This window comes from Phoxinus phoxinus (genome assembly GCF_949152265.1).
Source record: "Phoxinus phoxinus genome assembly, chromosome: 8".
Taxonomy (NCBI): domain Eukaryota; kingdom Metazoa; phylum Chordata; class Actinopteri; order Cypriniformes; family Leuciscidae; genus Phoxinus; species Phoxinus phoxinus.
Window position 1 is genome coordinate 37,756,967 of NC_136883.1, and position 21,272 is coordinate 37,778,238.

The 21,272-nt window shown below is 38.1% G+C and overlaps 1 protein-coding gene across 2 annotated transcripts in view; it reads right to left on the reverse strand.

Annotated features, from left to right (window-relative positions):
- Positions 1 to 20,301, reverse strand: part of LOC307002510 (semaphorin-7A) — a 37,235-nt gene extending 16,934 nt beyond the window's left edge. Inside the window, exons 1-8 of one of the 2 annotated variants that reach the window (XM_079620186.1) lie at positions 20,186 to 20,301; positions 19,563 to 19,674; positions 9,273 to 9,403; positions 8,960 to 8,998; positions 7,571 to 7,669; positions 7,416 to 7,494; positions 1,690 to 1,788; positions 1,459 to 1,592 (exon numbers count right to left, since the gene is read on the reverse strand). In XM_079620186.1, coding sequence (XP_079476312.1) covers positions 1,459 to 1,592; positions 1,690 to 1,788; positions 7,416 to 7,494; positions 7,571 to 7,669; positions 8,960 to 8,998; positions 9,273 to 9,403; positions 19,563 to 19,674; positions 20,186 to 20,269 — 777 coding nt within the window. In that variant the 5' untranslated portion in view covers positions 20,270 to 20,301. Of the gene's footprint in view, positions 1 to 1,458; positions 1,593 to 1,689; positions 1,789 to 7,415; positions 7,495 to 7,570; positions 7,670 to 8,959; positions 8,999 to 9,272; positions 9,404 to 19,562; positions 19,724 to 20,185 lie in introns of those variants that run through there. The other variant, XM_079620187.1, reaches the window with a different exon arrangement.
- Between the last annotated feature and the right edge of the window lie 971 nt (positions 20,302 to 21,272).

Genomic DNA, 21,272 nt, shown 5'->3' on the forward strand with positions numbered 1-21,272 from the left:
CCCATTGTTGTTCTGGAGCATATCGACGCTCCTTTTAAGGACAAATTATATTTTTCTAAATCTTTTGTGTTCCACAGAAGTCACACAAGTTTGGAACGACTTCAGGGTGAGTAGATAATGACCGTTTGGGTGGAGTTTCAATTAGATAAAGCTAGTATGTCTATGAATGCATGAACATGACTTATAAAAACACTGAAGCTGTACTTTGCTTGAGATTTAGGGGTGTACCGATCCCCTCATGTCACGATTCGATACATATCACGATATCGAACTCATGATACGATATTATTGCGATACTCCAAGACACATGATGAAAGGTTAACAGAAAATGTCCTGTTGATTAAAATGCTAAATTTGGTTTTACATAGTGTGTGTAAATGAATAGGATGGACTTGGTGCTGGAACCCAAAGCACAGGACAATAGAGACACCAGAATAACAATATTCATGATTCTGAAGCTGAAAATACAGAATTATTTTAGATGAATATGTTTGTCCCTGACTAGATATATTTATAATAATGTCGGCCATATTTTACTGGTAACATCAGACAAATGGCAATCTCTTTTAAAGGAGATTTTCTCAATGTTTACTAGGGGTGATTAATCTGTCTGATTTCCCGATTCGATTCGATTACGATTATTGAAGTCCCGATTCGATTACAGTCGATTTTCGATTATTAACGATTCTCGATTATTGATTTTCCATTTCACAACAGTAAATTCACTCCAGTAAAAATCACAACAATAACAAATTATAACAAACTTCAACATATTCTGAATCTCTATTAACATAAAATACGGATGTCCACGCATCACATGTTACAGCTCCTACCCGCTTTCTTCAGTGATTCCATGACTTCGGTTATGGTCTTGTTGTAGAGTGTGGGTTTCGCTGTGTCTGTAAAATATCTCCGAGATGGGACGTTGTATCTCGGCTCCAAAGTGTGCAACATAGCGCGAAAGCCCTGGTTCTCAACGACTGGATGCAAATCCTTGGCAATAAAAGTTGCGATTGATTGTGTAATGCGCTTTGCCCTTTCCGAGCCGGGTGGAAGCTTTGACAATATTGTTTCCACGCTTCAGAGTTCCGTCTTTTGCGTTCCGTCAATATTATGTTATTATCGATTTTCAAAAAAAAAAAACATTTTTTTTTTTTTTTTTTTTTTTTTTTTTGAAAATCGATTTTTGCCATTTGTGAATCGATTCAGAATCGTCCACGTCCGCATCGCCATGCATCTAAGAATCGATTTTTTTCCCCACCCCTAATGTTTACATTTTTTTGCTCCTCAGATTCCAGATTTTCAATAGTTGTGTCTCGACCAAATATTGTCCTATCCTAACAAACCACACATCACTGGAGAGATTATTTATTCAACTTTAAGCACGTCTGCAGTAAACCACAATCACACACACCAAGAAAGCCAGATCTGGAGAGGTTTTGTTGTGTTTCTGCTCACCTTGCAGCTCTGAGAGACTTGAGGAACCCACTGGTCAGATTCGCCATCTTTACTTTTGTGTTTCTCAGCGAAGAAGGAATAAACTTTGTCCTCGTGTTTACCTTTACCAGCGATCAGCTTTAAGTACTTTAGCTCTAAATGTTACAAGAGAATGAAACTCATTTCAATGAGAAAGTGTGGCAATGAAACCGTTTAGATATCAGTAGTGTTGTGTTTAATCTGATTTCTCACCCGTTTGAGTCGCCTGAGACCAAATGTTCTGCTCTTTGTCCTTGTTTACTCTGAACAATCCCTTTCCCATCTCAGGCAGAGTGAAGTACAGCATATCACCTGAAAGGTCAAATAAAGACAGAACATGGACGTCACGTGTAGCATAGCATGATAGACGCAAATACTGCATTAGTCAGGGTAATGTCATATTTAATTTGTACCAGAATGAAAATGAGCCGTACAGTTTGTACTGTTGTTTAACAACATGCAAATTGTTCTGCTGAAAAAATATCTTTCCCCCCAAAAAAAAAAAAAAGCTCAGTCGACAAACTCCTTAAAACCAGTTTGAAAGTTGAGAGCTGTGTGAAAATGATCTCGGACCTTTATACAGTGCATGTTACTATAAACTTCATTTTCATCCACATAAAATTGAATATGGTGTCCACCCAGACTAAGATATATCCGTGGGCACATAGTACCCATAAATGATCCAATATTAACTCACCGTCAAGTCTTCCGAGGTGTCTAGATTTTCTCCTTTCAGCCGAACACAATCGGAGTTATGTTAAATAATATCCTGGCTCTTCCCAGCTTTATACTGGGAGTGAATAGTGCTCCAAAAAACGAATCCATCCATCATAACAGTAATCCACACGACTCCAGTGGGTTAATAAAGGCCTTCTGAAGCAAAGCAATGGGTTTTTACAAGAAAAATATCCATATTTAAAACTTTATAAGCTACTAAAACCCATGGCTTCGCTTCAGAAGGGCTTTATTATATAAAATATATTATATTTTATAAGCTACTAAAGGCTTTATTAACCCACTGGAGCCGTATGGATTACTGTGATGACGGATGGATTCGTGTTTTGGAGCTTGAAAAACTCGGGCACTATTCAATGTCATTACTGGGAAGACCCAGGATATTATGGGTCATATTAATATGGGTATGGGTTATATTAATATAACTCTGATTGTGTTCGGCTGAAAGAAGATAGTCTATACACATAGGACGGCTTGAGGGCAGGGTGGGAAATTAGCACTTGACTTGTATACCAGCCACAGTGGCGAGTGCGAACGACTAGCGATCGCCACTTCAGTCGATTAACCCTCTGGGGTCGGCAAACGCGCGGGCGTTTTTTTACATAGCAGCAAAATAGACCTAAAATACTCCGTCAGTTTTGGTCCTTCAAACTTAAGAAATATGAAAAAATAAGCTGTAAAATGTCAACTTTTTTATGTGTCCACTTACAATCGAAATAAAACATTGTGCTTCATGTGTGATTCATGACCTTGTTGGATCATTCACGCCCACCTGCATATTCCCTTTCCAAACAAAAAGTGTCTTACAAAATTTAAATCAATCTATTGTTTAATGTGAACGATTAGCCCGGATGATTTTCAGGTCATTTTGAAGTAAAAACTCTAGGCGATAACTTCCATTAGTCAAAAGTATTGTGGGAATATGTTAAGTTGGTCGTTGGTGGTCTTATATCAGAACATTTAAGTTTGAGTTTTTTGAATAACCACGCATAAATAATATTCTCTCAAAAATGCAAACATGTACATACATGTTGCTCACATATTATGATAGCCATGTTCGTGCTAAATAGAGTGTAATTACACCTTTGCCGTTAATATGTTTATAAGCAACTGAAAAAAATACAAATATCAGGGCATGTCAAAACATCTCAAGGACCCCAAAAACACCTTAGACTCCAGAGGGTTAAAAACCTGAATCCATGGCAATTCGAGCGTCTTTTATAGGCGGATTCCCCACCGATTGGGCTTCGCACCGATTGGTTCGCGCAGTTACGCCGCTCAGCCATTGGTTAGTGCAGTTCCCACTGACCAGCCAATAGCGTGCGAGTTACGTAACATTCTCATTTTCCACTAGATATTTTCCTCTACATCTCATCAGCAATTTCGATGTTGGCCCGCTCAGCATCAGCTGACCACTGAGGAGCGGATGTACAGTGACATCAAGAGCCAAAGATGGACGCGCTCAGTGCTTGTCATACACCACATAATGTTTATTTTAGGTTTCAGACATTTAAATACATATAATTTATAGCAAAACAATACATTTATAGTTTGTAAAATGCACAATGGTGTCTATGGAAGCCGCAATAACAATCCATTCAAATATATTTGCCGACGTGTTTTATTAATATCAGATTCACAGTCCCAACCCTATTACTGAGAGATGAGTCAATATATTTTTTTCATTAAACATGTAGGCCTACAATTACTGTATATGACCAAACTGACCAAACACATTATTTTGCCATGGTCTCGCAGCCTTTTTAACCTTTTTTAGTTAATTTCCCACCCTGCTTGAAAGTGAGTAAATTATTGGAAAATTTTCATCCAAGTATTACACTTCAGTGTGTAACTCAAACCAAAAGTCTCATATATAAAGAGAAGTATATCAGAGTTGACAATGACCCAGTAAGAACCACAGGGTCACACTAACAATCTCTTAGCTAAGCTCTGACAAACACGCTAGCATCACGGAAGGAAGTTTTGCATATACAAGCACCATCTCTTTACTTCCATGTTTGGTGCCACTTGAGATGCAGAAGTGATGCTTTACCTTTTAAAGCATTCTTGGGAAATGTGTAGGTTGCAGTCAATGTGCACTTTAAGTCCCGCTGTGGTGTAAATCCAGCTTTTAATGTAGTTTATGTGTCTATGTGGTGTTATTAATCTGCTTTAACACACACCATGTGTAAGTTCATAAGTGGACAGCATTGCTGAGTATTTTCTGCTTAAAACTGCAGTGAACCGAAGACAGTCTCAAAAACACGGTTTGAAATCGCTGGTGTTTCTGACGTCACACACTACCTTGTAACCAATCAGATCAACGTGTGATCGTCAACCAGTGGATCTCTGAGTGAGTGAGTGGAGGCAGGGCTCATTTGCATATTCATAGAACCACGCATACTAAATGAGGCAAGGGTGTCGAGTTACATTCAAGATATTTTAAGACATGAAGACATTTTTTCCAAGGAATTTTTTTTAAAAATATGTCATTTTGGTGTCAAAGATGAGTATTAAGGGATAAAATGATTGAACTTTAAGAATATCTTATACAATGTGATGCGCCACAATTTTCAAATCTTATTTCTAATTTAGATTTCAAAGAAAGTCTGTGAATTAATGCAACCAGATTGAACAATCTGTTCAGATTTAAGGTTAAGACACCACAGACCCAACCCATCCTGTCTCGTTCCTATTGGTTAAACAAATAATTTACCGAAACACTAATAAAGGGTCGACATCCACCTGTCAGATCCAGACGAACTCTAGACCATCAGTAAACGGGAAGCGCTAGTTCCTCTGCCAGTTCCTCTTACTGACGTCGTGATGAAACAAACAACTGTGCAGAAATCACATTTTCTTCTCCGACGCATTCCTGACACTGTAGTTTAACCAAACGTGAGCATTACTGTATGAGCTTCCAGGGATATTTATAGCAAAATGTCAAAGCCACTCACACAAAGCATAAAATGACTGCATTAGACTTGTAATATCATATATATATTAGGGCTGTCAAAAGATTAATCGCATCCAAAATAAAAGTTTGTGTTTACATAATATATGTGTGTGTTGTATAAAAAATTATATAAAAATTGGTTATATTTATATATAATATAAATGTATATACAGTATATAAATGCAATTATTCCTAAAATATATATATGAATGTGTGTGTATTTATACATAATAATTCTACACAGTACACACACATATATTATGTAAACACAAACTTTTATTTTGGATGTGATTAATCACGATTAATCTTTTGACAGCCCTAATATTTACACTTTTATGGTGCGTTTTTGGTCGTTTTCGGAGCTTGACAGCCATTGTATGAAATGGAGCAGCGTGAACATTCTGCCAAACTTCTCCATTTGTTTGGAATGACATGAATGTTTATTTTTTTATTGTATGGTAACATAATATGTTAACTTTCCTGTTAGTTTAAGAGTAAGAGTTGAACATTGACAGTTAGTTATATGCAGTTTGCACTTTCTGTTTGATACAATTACTCACTTTATACATTTGTATTGTGTATTTTTGTTGTTATATTTATTTGTATTTAAATGTTTTTTGAGGCACTTTTTGTTATTTAAAAAGTAGGGCTGTCAAAAGATTAATCGCGATTAATCGCATTCAAAATAAAAGTTTGTGTTTACATAATATATGTGTGTGTACTGTGTATAATTATTAGGTATATATAAATACACACACAAGCATGTATATATTTAAGTTTTTTTTAATATTTATATATAAAATATTTATATATAATATAAATGTATATACAGTATATAAATGCAAATATTTCTTAAATATATACATGAATGTGTGTGTATTTATATATACATAATAATTATACACAGCACACACACATATTATGTAAACACAAACTTTTATTTTGAATGCGATTAATCGTGATTAATCTTTTGACAGCCCTATTAAAAAGTTATTAAAGTTACTGAGTGGACAACACTGAAGCTTTTTATTTTTTGTAACCTGTTTCTCTTGTGCAGTTTAAATATCGTGATAATACCGTATCGTATACCATGATAAAAGCTCAATTAATTAATCGCAGCATGAAAATGTGATGCCTAATGCAAAAGCATGTTAGTTGCAGCATGAGCTTCAGTAACAGCGTTTCAACACATCGGCGGTTTCCTGAACCACTGCTAGAACAAACACGCAACCCCGTGTGAAATCATATTGGAACGCTATTTCATAATGTAAGCTTCTGTACCAACGATTAGTGCCTACTTTCCTCAACACTGAATAGTGGAGGACAGGGTAGGAGTTGAAGGGAAAGTAGGAATGTTTGAGAAACCAAACAATGAACAAGCCATTTGGTTGTGAAGAATCTGAGTGGGTGTTTCAGAACATCATGCTCACCAGATGCATGCATGATGAAACTAGCCCTTCAATAACACAACTATTCAACAAGATATGAATGATCATTATTTTTGCAATCCTAATTACCGTATTTTCCGGACTATAAGTCTCACTTTTTGTTCATAGTTTTGCTGGTCCTGCGACTTATAGTCAGGTGTGACTTATATATCAAAATTAATTCATATTGACTGAGATGACCCAAGAGAAAACATTACCGTCTGCAGCCGCGAGAGGGCGCTCTAGTTGGCGGAGTTGTTCAGAAGCGACACCGAGGAAGAACTCAATGGATTCAGTGTTGTGGAGTGAGATCGGGAGCTTGGTCTTTGTTTACCGGTAACTTGTTGGACTCGCTGGCTAATGTTAGTTTAGCCTATTCAGCCTCAGGTATATGTTCTTTATGCTGTTGTGTCGCTGAATAATTGATCATGTGTTACGCTAACACACCGGACACTATTCAGCTGTTGTTCTTTATGCTGTTGTGTCGCTGAATAATTGATCATGTGTTACGCTAACACACCGACACTATTCAGCTGTTGTTCTGTGTGCTATTGTGTCGCTGAATAACCTTTCCAGATTAAATGTCTGTTCTTAGTCTTGGATTTTGTGAAATAAATTTCTAAATAAATGCGACTTATAGTCCAGTGCGACTTATATATGTTTTTTTTACTCTGACGCATTTTTTGACTGATGCGACTTATACTCCGGAGCGACTTATAGTCCGGAAAATACGGTAGTGGCACCAAAACAGCAACTCAAACCAATGCAAGCTTACTACATGAATACAAACGCATATACTCAAAACAGTGTGCAATACTCACCAACAAGTAATGATGGCTCACTAATAATTGGCTCGTAATTTTCTAATTTGAAGCAATCAATCAGGGAATAACTGGAGTTCTGGAACAAAAAAGCTATGACTCAGCTTCATACGTTCACACCAGTTTAAAAAGCATACAGTAAAAACAGGACATACCAAGTAACAGCACTTTGTTTTCTCACTAGCAGATCCGCAGAAGAACAGGAGACGTCCATCAGCGCTCTGGCTGAGCAGAGAGAGCTTGTACGAACAATTCTGAAAAATCAACAGTGGTTAATGACCTTTAATGCGTCAAAAATACCGGAAGCTCCTGAAACAACATTGTGTGTGTGTGTGTGGGTGTGTGTGGGTGTGTGTGTGATAAAATCATCCTTACTGATAAAGTTTCACAGAAATATACAGACTTCAATTTTAACCCAAGATATTATAGAAATGTTTTCATCTTGTGCAGCCGAATGGAGAAAAAAAATATTTTCAAAAGAAAGTCTTGCAAACAAACCAGCAAGAAAATAATATTTAGGCTACATTTAAACCAGTAAAACTGGATAATGTAATAACTAAGCATATTGGTAGAAACCGGAGTCAGTACAGTTTGATACTCCGGGAAGCCGGAATATCAAAAATTTGCATTAAAGGATTAGTTCACTTTAAAAAAAACTTTTGCTGATAATGTACTCACCCCGATGTCATCAAGATGTCCATGTCTTTCTTTCTTCAGTGGAAAAGAAATGAAGGTTTGTGATGAACACATTTCTCCATATAATGGACGTCAATGGGCCCCAAACGGGTCAAGGTCCAGATGACAGTGTCAGCGCCGCTTCAACGGGCTTTAAACGACACCAGACGATGAATACGGCTCTTATCTAGCGAAACCATCGTCATTTCAAACATAAATAAACAAGTTTAAGTTTTATAAGCACAAGCGCTCGCCTTGCTCTGTTCTGTGATGCGCGTTCGTGACGTCATGTAATACGCAATTACGTTGAAAAGGTCACGCTTCTGTAAAAAGTAAAAAAATTCTGTCCTGACGAAAATGTTCTTTTAGGCTTTTTAATATTCCAACACCAGGATACACACACGAGATGGGCATTTAAACGATAAACTGACACAAAGACATTTGAATATGTGTGTATGGTCCTCCGTCCGCACATCTGTAAACACTGACTCATCAAGCGTGACCTTTTCAGCGTAACTGCGTATCACGTGACGTCACGAACGCGCATCACAGAACAGAGCAAGGCTTTTTTATTTATGTGTGAAATGACGATGGTTTCGCTAGATAAGACCCGTATTCATCGTCTGGTGTCGTTTAAAGCCCGTTGAAGCGGCGCTGACACTGTCATCTGGACCTTGACCCGTTTGGGGCCCATTGACGTCCATTATATGGAGAAATGTGTTCATCAAAAACCTTCATTTCTTTTCCACTGAAGAAAGAAAGACATGGACATCTTGATGACATCGGGGTGAGTAAACTATCAGCAAAAGTTTTTTTTTAAGTGAACTAATCCTTTAACATTTTCCTTAAACTCTCTTTTTAATACTTACTGAATCTGCACTTTCATCTTTACAGAGACTCACATTTACCTAAAAAATAAAAAGGATCCAAACAGTCTATTACAGTAAACATCTCATATTACAAGCTTAAAAAGTTGACACTGCACAAACATAACCTTCAAACATGCTAATCATGTTACTCTTAAAGCCATAAACTCTTAATAAGAAAAATATTTGAATGTATTTCAATATTTCAAATGATTCTCATCAGAGCAGTTACATGTGGTTTTGCATAATCATTTAAATTAAAAAAATATTATGCTTCTCGTTTGATCAGCTGGTTTAATACATCTAGATGAGGTACCAGTTTGGGGTTTTGTGCTGGTGTGATGGAATAAAGTGTCTCGTTTCTTCCCATCCAGATGATGCTACCAGAAGTGCTGACCATCTTAACCAAACCACTATAGCGGTCTTCAAAAGAAAATCTGGTTATACCTGAAAGAGAGAGAAAAACTGAAGATGTAATATCCAGAATTATATGCGTCCGTCCAGTTTAATAATGCACAACACCAGCTCTGGGTTGCGTTTCCCAAAAGCATAATTAGCCAACTGATATGGTCACTAGTTCAGTTGAGTTCGTATCATAGTTGGCTCCGGGAAACACACACTGGTAAGTGGTTTGTGGGTAATTACCATCGAGTTCATGAGAAAACATGTGAACATAAGGCTTTGAGACATACAAATGTGAATATTTGACTATTAAATATTAGATTTGGATATAAAACACCGTCAACGTATTTTCATGTAATATCCGACAATAAAATGTTTTTAAACAATTTAAAGTCCCCCTTTGGTGTAAATCCAGCTTTTAATGTAGTTTATGTGTGTATGTGGTGTTATTAATCTGCTTTAACACACACCATGTGTAAGTTCATAAGTGGACAGCATTGCTGATTATTTTCTGCTTAAAGGTCCCATGACATGAAATTTTCACTTTTTGAGGTTTTTTAACATTAATATGAGTTCCCCTAGCCTTTATATGGTCCCCAAATTTCTAGAAATTTCAATCGGTGTAAATCGAGCTTTTGCTATCTTTCTCTGCCTTTGAGAAAGTGGAAGCTCAATCGGGCTGATCTTGAATCTCCTCCGTATGACGTCATACGGAGGAAATGTTACCTCCCCTCTCTCTGCTTAGCCCGCCCAGAGAATATTTCCCTCATGAGAAAATGAGCTAGTAAGTAGGAACGCGTGCGCGCGATTTTAGTTCGTCCACGGGAGATATCATGGCTTTTGAGCGAGTGAAGCATAATAATTGCTCAATAATTGGATGTACAAATGAACACCGAAGCCTTTTTTTAGTTCCTTCATCCAAGCCCCAGAAGAACCAGTGGATTCATTTCATTTTCTCTGGAAATGCGCCGACACAACTCCCCAAAGTTTTGCATGTCTGCGGCAAACATTTCACCGACGACTGTTTCCTCAACTTGGGTCATAGAGCTGGCTTCGACGAACGTCTGAAAATAAATCGATCGAGCTACCAAGCAACACTTTCTGATGTGTAATTGTTCAAGTTCAGACAGGTAATCTTTCTTTCAAATCGTTCAATACTGCTGTTTATGCCTCAGTAAGTCAAGCCAGTGACTAAAATATCAACTTCACATCGTTTCTTTTAGTAGGATGAAAATAATCGTATTTAAATTGTGAATAAATTATATACAGAAAGCGATCAAAGAACAATCTTTGTAGGAATCGCGCGCACGCGTTCCTATACTTCCTAGCTCATTTTCTCATGGACACAGCGCGATCGAGTTTATCTGGACACTTGCCAAACTCGTTATGAAATCAATGACGCACGTTACACTGCACATGAAGCTCTTACTGTATTTACATCATCGTGTTTGCATTGGGGAAAGCAGAGAGAGTGCAGAAACTGCGTTGCAATGATAAGATCTTCATTCTCGCGATCAACAACAGACTGTCATCTGCTTGCCCAATGCTCATCACGGCAACATTGTATGTGATGGGAATAGATCTAAATACTTTAAAAACTTCTGACGATTTGTTAATCTCGATAGCTGTAATAGTAAAAACGTATAATAACTGTAGTAAAAGTATTCGAGAGAGTTTCACATGTAATAAGTAGCTATTTCATATGCAAGCATGTCAGCCAATCACAGCAGTGGCCGGTTACACCGAAGTCTCACACAGACACGCCCCTTCAAACAGAGCGTTCAAATCTGAGGCTAAAACTGGGCTAGGAAAAATGCCTTTTGTTTCTAAATTATGACTATTTTTTATCTAAAAAACATACTAACATTATAAGGGCAACCCAGGAAACATTATAAAATAATATAATAACCCCATGTCATGGGACCTTTAAAACTGCAGTGAACCAAAGACAGTCTCAAAAACACGGTTTGAAATCGCTGGTGTTTCTGACGTCACACACTACCTTGACCAATCAGATCAACGTGTGATCGTCAACCAGTGGATCTCTGAGTGAGTGAGTGAGTGGAGGCGGGGCTCATTTGCATATTCATAGAACCGTTTGACTATTCATACACGGTTTGAAATCGCTGGTTTCCCTTTCGAAAGAGAACTCGCAATGCGTCGATTTGACATTATGGGAACGCCTCCGCCTGTCTGAACGCTTATCTAATCACGGCAATCCTATTGGCCGGCAACAGCCTATGACATCACTGCTAGTGCGACCCGGAAGTATATAAGGGACTGATGAAGGGATGACCCGGAAGTCTGAAGGGACTGTTTTGTCTGGATCTGAAACTTTAAAAAGGTAATTGTGGCTTTTGAAAAACGGTTCAGGAAGAGATAAGATATTTGACTAAACTAACATCCTCTGATCCTCCTAAGTGCTCTGTCGACCCGCCCAAGAGAGCAGGAGACGGCTGATGAGGGTGAAGAGGATCTACCGTATCTTCCGGACTATAAATCACACTTTTTTCATAGTTTGCCTGGTCCTGCGACTTATAGTCAGGTGCGACTTATATATCAAAATTAATTCATACTGACTGAGATTAACCAAGAGAAAACATTACCGTCTGCAGCCACGAGAGGGCGCTCTAGTTAGCGGAGTTGTTCAGAAGCGAGGATGAAGAGTTCAGTGACTAATCCCTATATAGAGAGCCTAAGTCCCGCCCCTCCGCTTCCGGCTCATGGGACCTTATTTCGGAAAAAAATATGTCTGGATATAGGCTAGTGCTTCAGCAAGTGTACATCGAATTCAGAGAGGATTGTGGGTAAAAGTAGTGAACGAATGTAGGGAATGATGTCGTTCACTCAGAATTCGGACACCACTACAAAATGGCCGATACCCGATATAGTGCACTATATAGTGAATGGGGAGCGGTTTCATACGGTTTCTTGTAACCAATCAGATCAACGTGTGATTGTCAACGAGTGGATCTCTGAGCTGAGTGAGTGAGTGAGTGGAGGCGGGGCACATTTGCATATTCATAAAACCGCTAATACTAAATGAGGCAAGGGTGTAGTTATAAAGTCAGAATTGCAACATAAACTCCCATTTTCTGACTTTAACACGCAATATGAATTGTGAATTGTAAATAAGTCGCACTTATCTTTTGAATTGTTTTATTCCGTGACGGAAACAAGCTTCCGCATAATTAATTAATGTGCCTGGCTTTTGAACCATCATCTCTTCCTCTTTGCTACTAGTTACAGCGTTAAATAAACATGATAAACATCAGTAGGAATGTTGAAAGATACAGAACAACTTATTGAAATCAATCATGTCTCATGTAATCAGTGTTTCAATCGCAGAAAAACTACAATAAAACATTGTAATCAATGTCACGTAAAGTCACATTTACCTCAGAAAAGCCATTCAATGACCATAGTATAGTAAGCTAGAAAAAATACTTTAGAGAGGAGCATTTTTGCTAAATATATATATATATATTAACTCTTACATCGTTAGAAAAATGTTATTATACAAATCACAAATTAATTGTATAAAATTGGGTAATATCCTATTTGTATATTATAGTAATATTTATAATATTAATTGTTTTAAAGTAATTTAAATTATATTCAAATAATTATCACTCCAAACTCAAAAGTTGGCAGCCCTGTTATTCTTACTGACTGTAATATATATTAAAGTGTGTGTGGTTAGTTTTTTTCATAGTATAATAGGCTAGAAAAATTACTTTAGGAGAATTTTGCTAAATATAGGCACTATATTACATATTTTTCTAACGATGTAAGAGTAAAAATATCTATGTTATTATACAAATCACCTTATATTACAGTTTTTCTCAAATGCTGAAACACAAAAGCCAATCCTCTAAACCAAATGACCAGTTGTCTAAACACATTTACTAAATCTAGCCATCTTTTTCCAATATCATAAACACATTTCACATGAAGACACAATTCACAAAACACAATCCTCCGTTCTCATAAATCTTAACACATTTTTCCTTGCTAAAACACAAGTTGCAAAAGAACTCTGCTCATATTCTCAAATGAAAGCTCATGTGATGCAAAATGCTTGCCACAGTCAGCAATATTTGAACACAATGAACACACCTGGGGCCCTATCTTGCACCCAGCGCAATTGACTTTGAACACCGACGCATGTATCATTCCTATTTTGCACCCGCGCACAGCGGACTTTTCCCTCCACAGACGCACGTCGGTAAATTAGGGAATGAACTTGCGATCGCGGGGGCGGTTCAGCGCAAAGAGGAGGTGTGTTCCGGCGCAAAACTTCCATGGTGCTATTTTCCAGTTTTAGAAAGCAATTGCGCAACTGACCAGGGAAAAAACAGTCTAAAGTCAGTGGCGCGTTGCGCGTTAGTGATGTAGTATTTTAAGGGCGCGTGCTTGCCATAATGTTAACGCGCATCCACTTTGATTCTCTAATATAAACAGATGCAGCAGTTTTCATTTTTGCAAATCATACATTATTACAAGGAAAAATATTAACACACGAGGGAAATCATTGTTGTGTCCGTGAAGATGTGAAAAAGATCTATCTAGATAAAAAAATAAAAAAAAATCTAGATTAGGCTACACATTTACTACCCAAATTATATGCCTGTTTAACCGAAGCTAATTTGTGTGGTTTCTCCATCATCCCCAATGTCACTTCTCTGTGTTTTACGGCCCTGACGAGAACGTCGGTCTCCTCGGCTGTGAACCGCTCCTGGCGTGCGCAGGTAAATCTGCCGTTATAATAGCGATCCGCCATGGAACAAGCGCGTCTGCTCTTAAAGGGAATGTGAGAGGACGCTCTGATTGGTTTATTTCACGTTACGCCCAAACCACACCTATGAGTAATGAAGCTACTTCAGCAGGGTGGGAAATTAGCACCCGCCACCCGCCGAGGGCGGGTACTTTTTCAAAGTGGCGGGTCACTTTGCCGTGTATACCAGCCACAGTGGCGGGTGGATTATAATAATGCTGCGTTCGCACCAAAAGCGAATACAGTTCGCAAAAATTCGCATCCACCGAGGGACCAGGACAGGACCACCAGACGCGCATAAACGCGTCTTTACATTGACTTAACATTGTTTGTATTAAGTAGTAACCAATAAACACATGCTGCGAGTGATTTCATTGTACGGATTGGACAGCCTTTGTCAAAGAATGCGGTTGCTAAGTAACAATAATACACTTTTGTCGAGTAACTCTTTTGATTGGTTTTCAGCGCTGTGTCACGGCGCTGAAGAGACCGTTATACTGTATAACTTATACACATAGCTAAGCTGAGAATAAAAATAAAATAAAAAGTGTATATATATATATAGCTGAGCTGAGCTGGTGCAGAAGAAAGGGAAATTATTTTTAACCATGCGCGCGCGCTCTCTACACTGCTGAAGCGCGGATGATCTGAAAACACAGACAAGCTGGAGTTCAGCGATCTTTATTTGAGATTTTCTACTTAAATTAAAGTGTCATTCAGTCGGTCTGTGTTCTGTCACGAGCCGCTTGCGCTGTTTGTGCGACTAAATCTGCGATCAAAATGCAGGCTGATATCCAGCAGTGTTTTTAATGTTGATCATATATGAGCAAGAATGCAATGTTTCCCGAATATCCACACGATTTCAAATGTGACATTGATTTTATACAACAGTAAAAAAAGGGGTAACATTTAAGTGATGTACTGCATTTAAAACAGTATAGTCAGGCTTATTGCTCTATTTTGCAACGAAATCTGTGGCTTTGAACGAATCGTGAGATTCAATAAATGAATGACTCGATGACCGCCACCTACTGGCTATTTTAATATAATATTTTTATTAATATTAAAAACGTTTTTTAACATTGCATATTTATTGAACATTGTTTTATTTAAAGCATTATTTATTTTTAAAAGGTATTATAAAGGTTAAAAATTAAATTAAAAAATGTATTAAAGGGGGCGAATATTGTCCCTTAATGGAAAAGGTGTGACTGCAGTCTAAGTGGAAGAGAGGAACTTAGGAAAAGGGACATGTAGAATTGCACAAGTGCTACTGCTAAAGAGTGCAATGTAAATAATTTATCATCATAAGCTTAATTGAATGGCCTAGAGAGAATAATTATGACATTTTCTGTCTAAAGACTACATATAAAATAGCTACCTAAAGTAACTGCAGTTTACTAAAAGTAATGACTAAAAGTTTGCATTCATAAGCATTTTCGTCTGAAGATGAAGACTAAGACTGAATCAAAAATGGTTGCCAAAATGAACACTGGCCTACACACACCAAGCGCACTACAACGCTGTTGCGTATGTATTAAATAGGACTGATCATTTAAATAAAATGTTTTATTTAATTCAAGTAGCCTACATAGTAGCCTACATAATTATTTTCCAGGGTTTAAAATGTATACAGGTTTGACATTTTCCCCTCATACTTATGTTGGAATGGGTACGAAGTTGGCATTGAATTTCATTTGAAATGGTATTAAAAAGGTCTTAAAAAGCCTTGAATTTAAGCTGGAGGATCCTGGGGGTACCCTGAAATAAATAAAAAACGTATTGAAGCAATTTCTTTCTTGCAATTTGATTTCCGGAAAAAGTGGCTGGTAAAAAATATAAGTGGCTGGTAAAATTGGGCATCCACCAGCCACTGTGGCTGGTGGACAAAAAAGTTAATTTCCCACCCTGTACTTCAGACCAACCCTTTTAGATTTGCGTCGGGCGCAAGAGTCGTTTATCCGCCGGGAAAATAGCAACAGCGCCGGGATCCACCCACAAAGTTACTTGCGCTTTGCACTTTGACACTTGCGTTTCAGATCGTTAAAATAGGGCCCCTGGTGTCATTCATTACACACAACGACTCAAAATTGAAGACACTTGTTGCCAATGCTGTGACCACATGTATAAAAGCAAGTTCAGAGTGCACAGTTTGCTGAAGATTCCAAACAAACACAATGGATGAAGGCAGAGTCAGGGGAAGAGGAGTTCGAGTCAGAGGAGGGAGAAGAGCTGGCCATGGAAGAAGAGGAGCAGGCCAACAAGGGAGAGGAGAAGGTCCTGGAGGGAGAGCAAGACAACCTCGCACCATCATTATGGATGAGATGCGAGCAAGAGTCATTGACCATGTCATTGTATTTTTTTTAATTGAATTTGAATTTATTGTTACAGTAAGAGGAAAACCCCTTGAGATGTAACGTCTCGTTTTCGAGGGGACCTAAAAAAAAAACCTCTTCCTGGATGAGGCTGGCTTCAACCTACAGAAACGAAGGCAAAGAGGCCGTAACATCATTGGCCAAAGAGCCATCACTGAGGTTCCTGGCCAACGGTGGGGTAATATTACTCTTTGTGCGGCCATGGGTTTGGAGGGGCTTGTCCACCGGCGTGCTGTCCTTGGGTCTCACAACACCCAACGTCTCCTCACCTTCCTAGAGGAGCTCAAAGACATCCTCCTGGACAGCCAACAACACCATCCTGGGCCCGCACATCACATTTATGTGATCATTTGGGACAATGTACACAGAACAAACCAAATCAGAGAGTGGTTCACCACCAACAGTAACCACTTTTTAAACGTCTGTCTGCCACCCTACTCCCCTTTCCTGAACCCTATAGAGGAGTTCTTCTCATCGTGGAGATGGAAGGTTTATGACAGACAACCATACACTAGAGTAGGGCTGAACGATACATCGAATTTTCATCGTCATCGCGATATGAACTCCCGCGATGAACACATCGCAACAGACAGCCTGACACGATGAATAATGCCTGGTTCAGATTAGCACTAACTTACACGTTTTTGACTCCTAAAATCGTGGACAAGAAACATGTCAGACTACACGTTGCTTTCCGACCAGTCATCGCGTGCCGTCACACACACACATTCACTCGCAAACATTCACTCGCACGCACAGACACACACACTGTCCCTCGCTCGCTCACTCGCTCGCTCGCTCACGCACGCACACACACACTTTCACTGGCGCACACACACACTCACTGTTGCACTCACTCACGTCTCGCCTCGCTCACATATTCAACCCGTCGTGGAGGACCGTTAAAGAATTAAACATGCTATAGTCTTTCTGTCGTAAAGCATCGCAGACGCGACGTATAGTCGCCCACTATGACACACTATACGAGATGAAACGTTGTCGTTATTACGAATCTCCACGACACCCATACGTCAAACGGATCGTGCCAAAATCCCGCTAAAATCGTGTATTCTGAACCAGGCAGGTAATAAACCTTTGACCTATCACGCAAAGAACCTATTAAAGCACTAAGACATGGGAACAGTATAGTTAACAATCACATTTATCGCAAGTGATATCGTCATCGCAATATTAAACAATGTTATCGCACATCGCAGCTTTTCCTCATATCGTGCAGCCCTACACTAGAGAGAACCTCCTAAGGGCAATGGAGCTGGCCTGTGTTGACATCCCAGTGGAGGCCTTCCAAGGATGGATTCGCCATTCCAGGGCGTTTTTCCCGCGGTGCCTGGCAAGAGACAATATAGCCTGCGATGTGGATGAGGTGATGTGGCCCGATGCAGCTCAGCGACATGATGCCGCACAGTGATTGTGGTGTGAATAAAGTAACTAAAAAAACTTTACACCCTGATCATGTTTTCAAGAGTAGGGGAGAGCCGGGACGATTGAAACGCGGGACGGATGAAACATTGCGATTTTCTTGAAAACCACTCACGTCATGTACGTCATATTTCTTCAGCACGTACAACACGCAATGCCTACCAGACCCGCGAAAACATTTCTTCTTTACGTCATGCCGTTTTGGATTTAAAGCCGGAAAGCTGTTTTTGAGTGCAGTAAGTGAATTCTTTCGTGCGGTACTTTTTTTTGACTGACAAGTTGTATTTATTGTTTCATGTGCCATTGTAATGATAATACGGCAGGTGTATTAGTACTGTAACACACCCTTAAGTGTGCAATATCAAAGTTTTTTAGTTTAAGGGGAAAACAGGTTTAACTGTCGGGATGCGCTGTCGGGACGGATGAAACAGCGCCTCCTGCCAGTTAAACTGGTCATAGGAAAACCGCTGTTAAGGCTATTCAACTAGTAAACACTCGATATGACTCAAGGAAGAAGTGTAAGATAATTAATTGTAAACGGATTTGTCTGTCTTCGTCAAAATAGCCTATTAGAAAGATTACACAAAATGCGCATAGGCTTATCGTCTATGTTTAATGGGTGATAGAACAAAATGGTTAAAATGAGCCTTTAAATTTAAATAAATGACAAAATATGTTTGTAACAATGTGTACACAAGTTACTTGTCAGGTATTGTTCATAAAAACAAGCATTAGATGAATAGTTGCCGTTTAAACTGTTATGTTTCATCCGTCCCACCCCTGTGTTGCAACCGTCCCGCTCAGGCGGGACGATTGAAACAAAGCACAACTACCGATCAAAGTCAATTTTTACTTAAATCATTCTATATTTGTACCGAATAACACATGATACTAAGAGAACACATTTGTGAGTTGTTGATCACACACACAAAAAAAATCTATCTGTAACCTTATCGTAGAAAATGACGTTTATCTGAAAAGTGTTTCAACTGTCCCGCCTCTCCCCTACTGTTGTGTGCAATAGATTCTGTTTTTGCATTGAGTTGTGTTACAGTACATGCAGAATTTACTATAGATTTATACTCTTCATATGAAACTCACAAATCTAAATGCCTAATCCTCTGCAGAGATCTAAGAAGATCCATTACTGTAAAGTTTCTAAAAATATGCATTGGCAGTTATGAAACAAAGAACCTTCTCACAAATTGAGCATTGTGTTTTCAATTGTTTTGCTGTAGTGTGTAATGATGTGTATAGTGTTTACATTTTTGAAAGCTTCAAGCTGCTCTTTTGGTGTGAAAGTTTGAGTTTTGAAGTGAGAAGGTGTGGTTGTGTTTATGTAGCTTTAGAAAAGGGTGTTGTGTTTAGACATTGGGGAACATTGAGGAAAACGTTTGTGAAATGTGTTTTAGCATTTGAGAAAAACTGTAGAATATTAATATTGTTTTAAATTAATTTAAATTATATTAAAATATCACTCCAAACTCAAAAGTTGGCAGCCCCGTTATTCTTACTGACTGCAATATATATTAAAGTTTGTGTGTGTGTGTGGTTAGTTCTTTTCTTCACAGAACCATGATTTTGAGAATATAACAAGTAAATGTTCGCTTACCTTCGTGTTTCACCGTCACTCGAGCATCATAATGCAGATTTGTAGAACAAGCACACGAAATCCATGTCAACAGCACACAGAAACGAGCCCGGTCCATCTTAACGAGCGAGTTCTGACAGACAGACTGAGTGAGTGACTGAGTTTGACAGACTGTTGAACTTCCTCAGAGTTTGAACGCGTCAGAACAGAAGGCGTCCTTATCTTCCCCCATATGTGTGTGTGCAGTGCACTCGATAGTGGGATGGATGCTGTAGTTCTTCATATGAATGCCAAGATAACTAATTAAACACTCAATTGTATGATAAATACAGTACTATGCGGTGCTTGATACACTGATGTTCTCATTTAACTCGCGAAATGTGTGACGACTAAAAAGTCCGCCAGATGGCAGTTAAACGGCTAACGTTAACGGTCGAACATTTACTGAATTAAAATAAATAAGAATTAGAATAAATTTAATTTAACTAAGCTAAGAGCGCGAAATTACATCATCATCATAATCATCATAAATGTCAGAGAAGACGCGTTGTGTACGATCATTTAACGGTTATATTAGTGAGCATCACATGTCAGAAATGACAAGAACTTAAAAAAAAAAAAAACGAATAAATAAGTTAACTAACCGTGTCTGCTCCTCGCCTATGGTCCATTTTTGTATATTTTCTTTCTTTCATACACCGACTCTGTACTAATAACAGTCGTGCCATAGTAACCAGTGGCTCTGATAGATATCTGACGCTTCACTGCGCATGCGCCACACGCCAAAATAAAAGTCCTCTTTGTAAAACAAACACAAATTTAGTACAGTAGGTAAATCGCCAGAGTAGAAAATAACAAGATGCTTTTACACAAGTATTGGAGAGCACCTTGGCTGTTTGTAACATGTTTGTAACCAAATGTTTTTATGACATATTTAAATGTTAAATAAGGGGTAAATCCAAAATGTGCTGTGCTGGACTTTTCAACATCACATGATGCGCTTTACAAATTCTGTGGGAAAATCCTTTTGTTTTGCTGGCTGGATTTAAAGATGAATTATTGATACTTGAGCTGTATAAAATGTCCGTCTGTAGCAGCAGTAATGGTTTAAAATAATGCAAATTATATTCATTTTTTGGCATGTCCTCAAGTTTGTGTTTGGCTTAAGAGTTTAGCTTAAAAACTAAGAAATAAAAAGGGATTTTTTTGGGGGGGGGGGGGGGTATTTATGGCAAAAGGGGAAAATATGAATTGGTTACTAATAAAAACAAAATTCCTGTATAGCTTATGTTGTAGAATATATTTATGCAGTTTTGAAATGTTATAAAAGATATTTAAAAGCCCATTTAACTGCTGTTCTAAATTTTTTATATATTTAATATTTGGTTTTTTTGTTATGATCATATTTTTTTGTTTATTATTTTCACTATTGTAATCGTCTTTAAAATGTGTTGATGGTATGTATACATGTAGCCTATGTGCATGTGTGTTTGTTATGGATATATGTATTTCAGTTTGTTGTTACTTTTATGTAGTATGTTTTTGTTTTTTATGGTTTTTGTTTTGATTTTATTGTAATTATGTCTATAGGTGGAGGCGTTAAATAAGCCCAGTTGGGTTTTTTTTTTTTGCCTCTTCCTGCACATCATTAAATTTATAATATTTGTCTTATTTTTGATTATATATTTTATGTTTTGTTATCATTATTTTTGTCATTTTGTATTTTAAGGT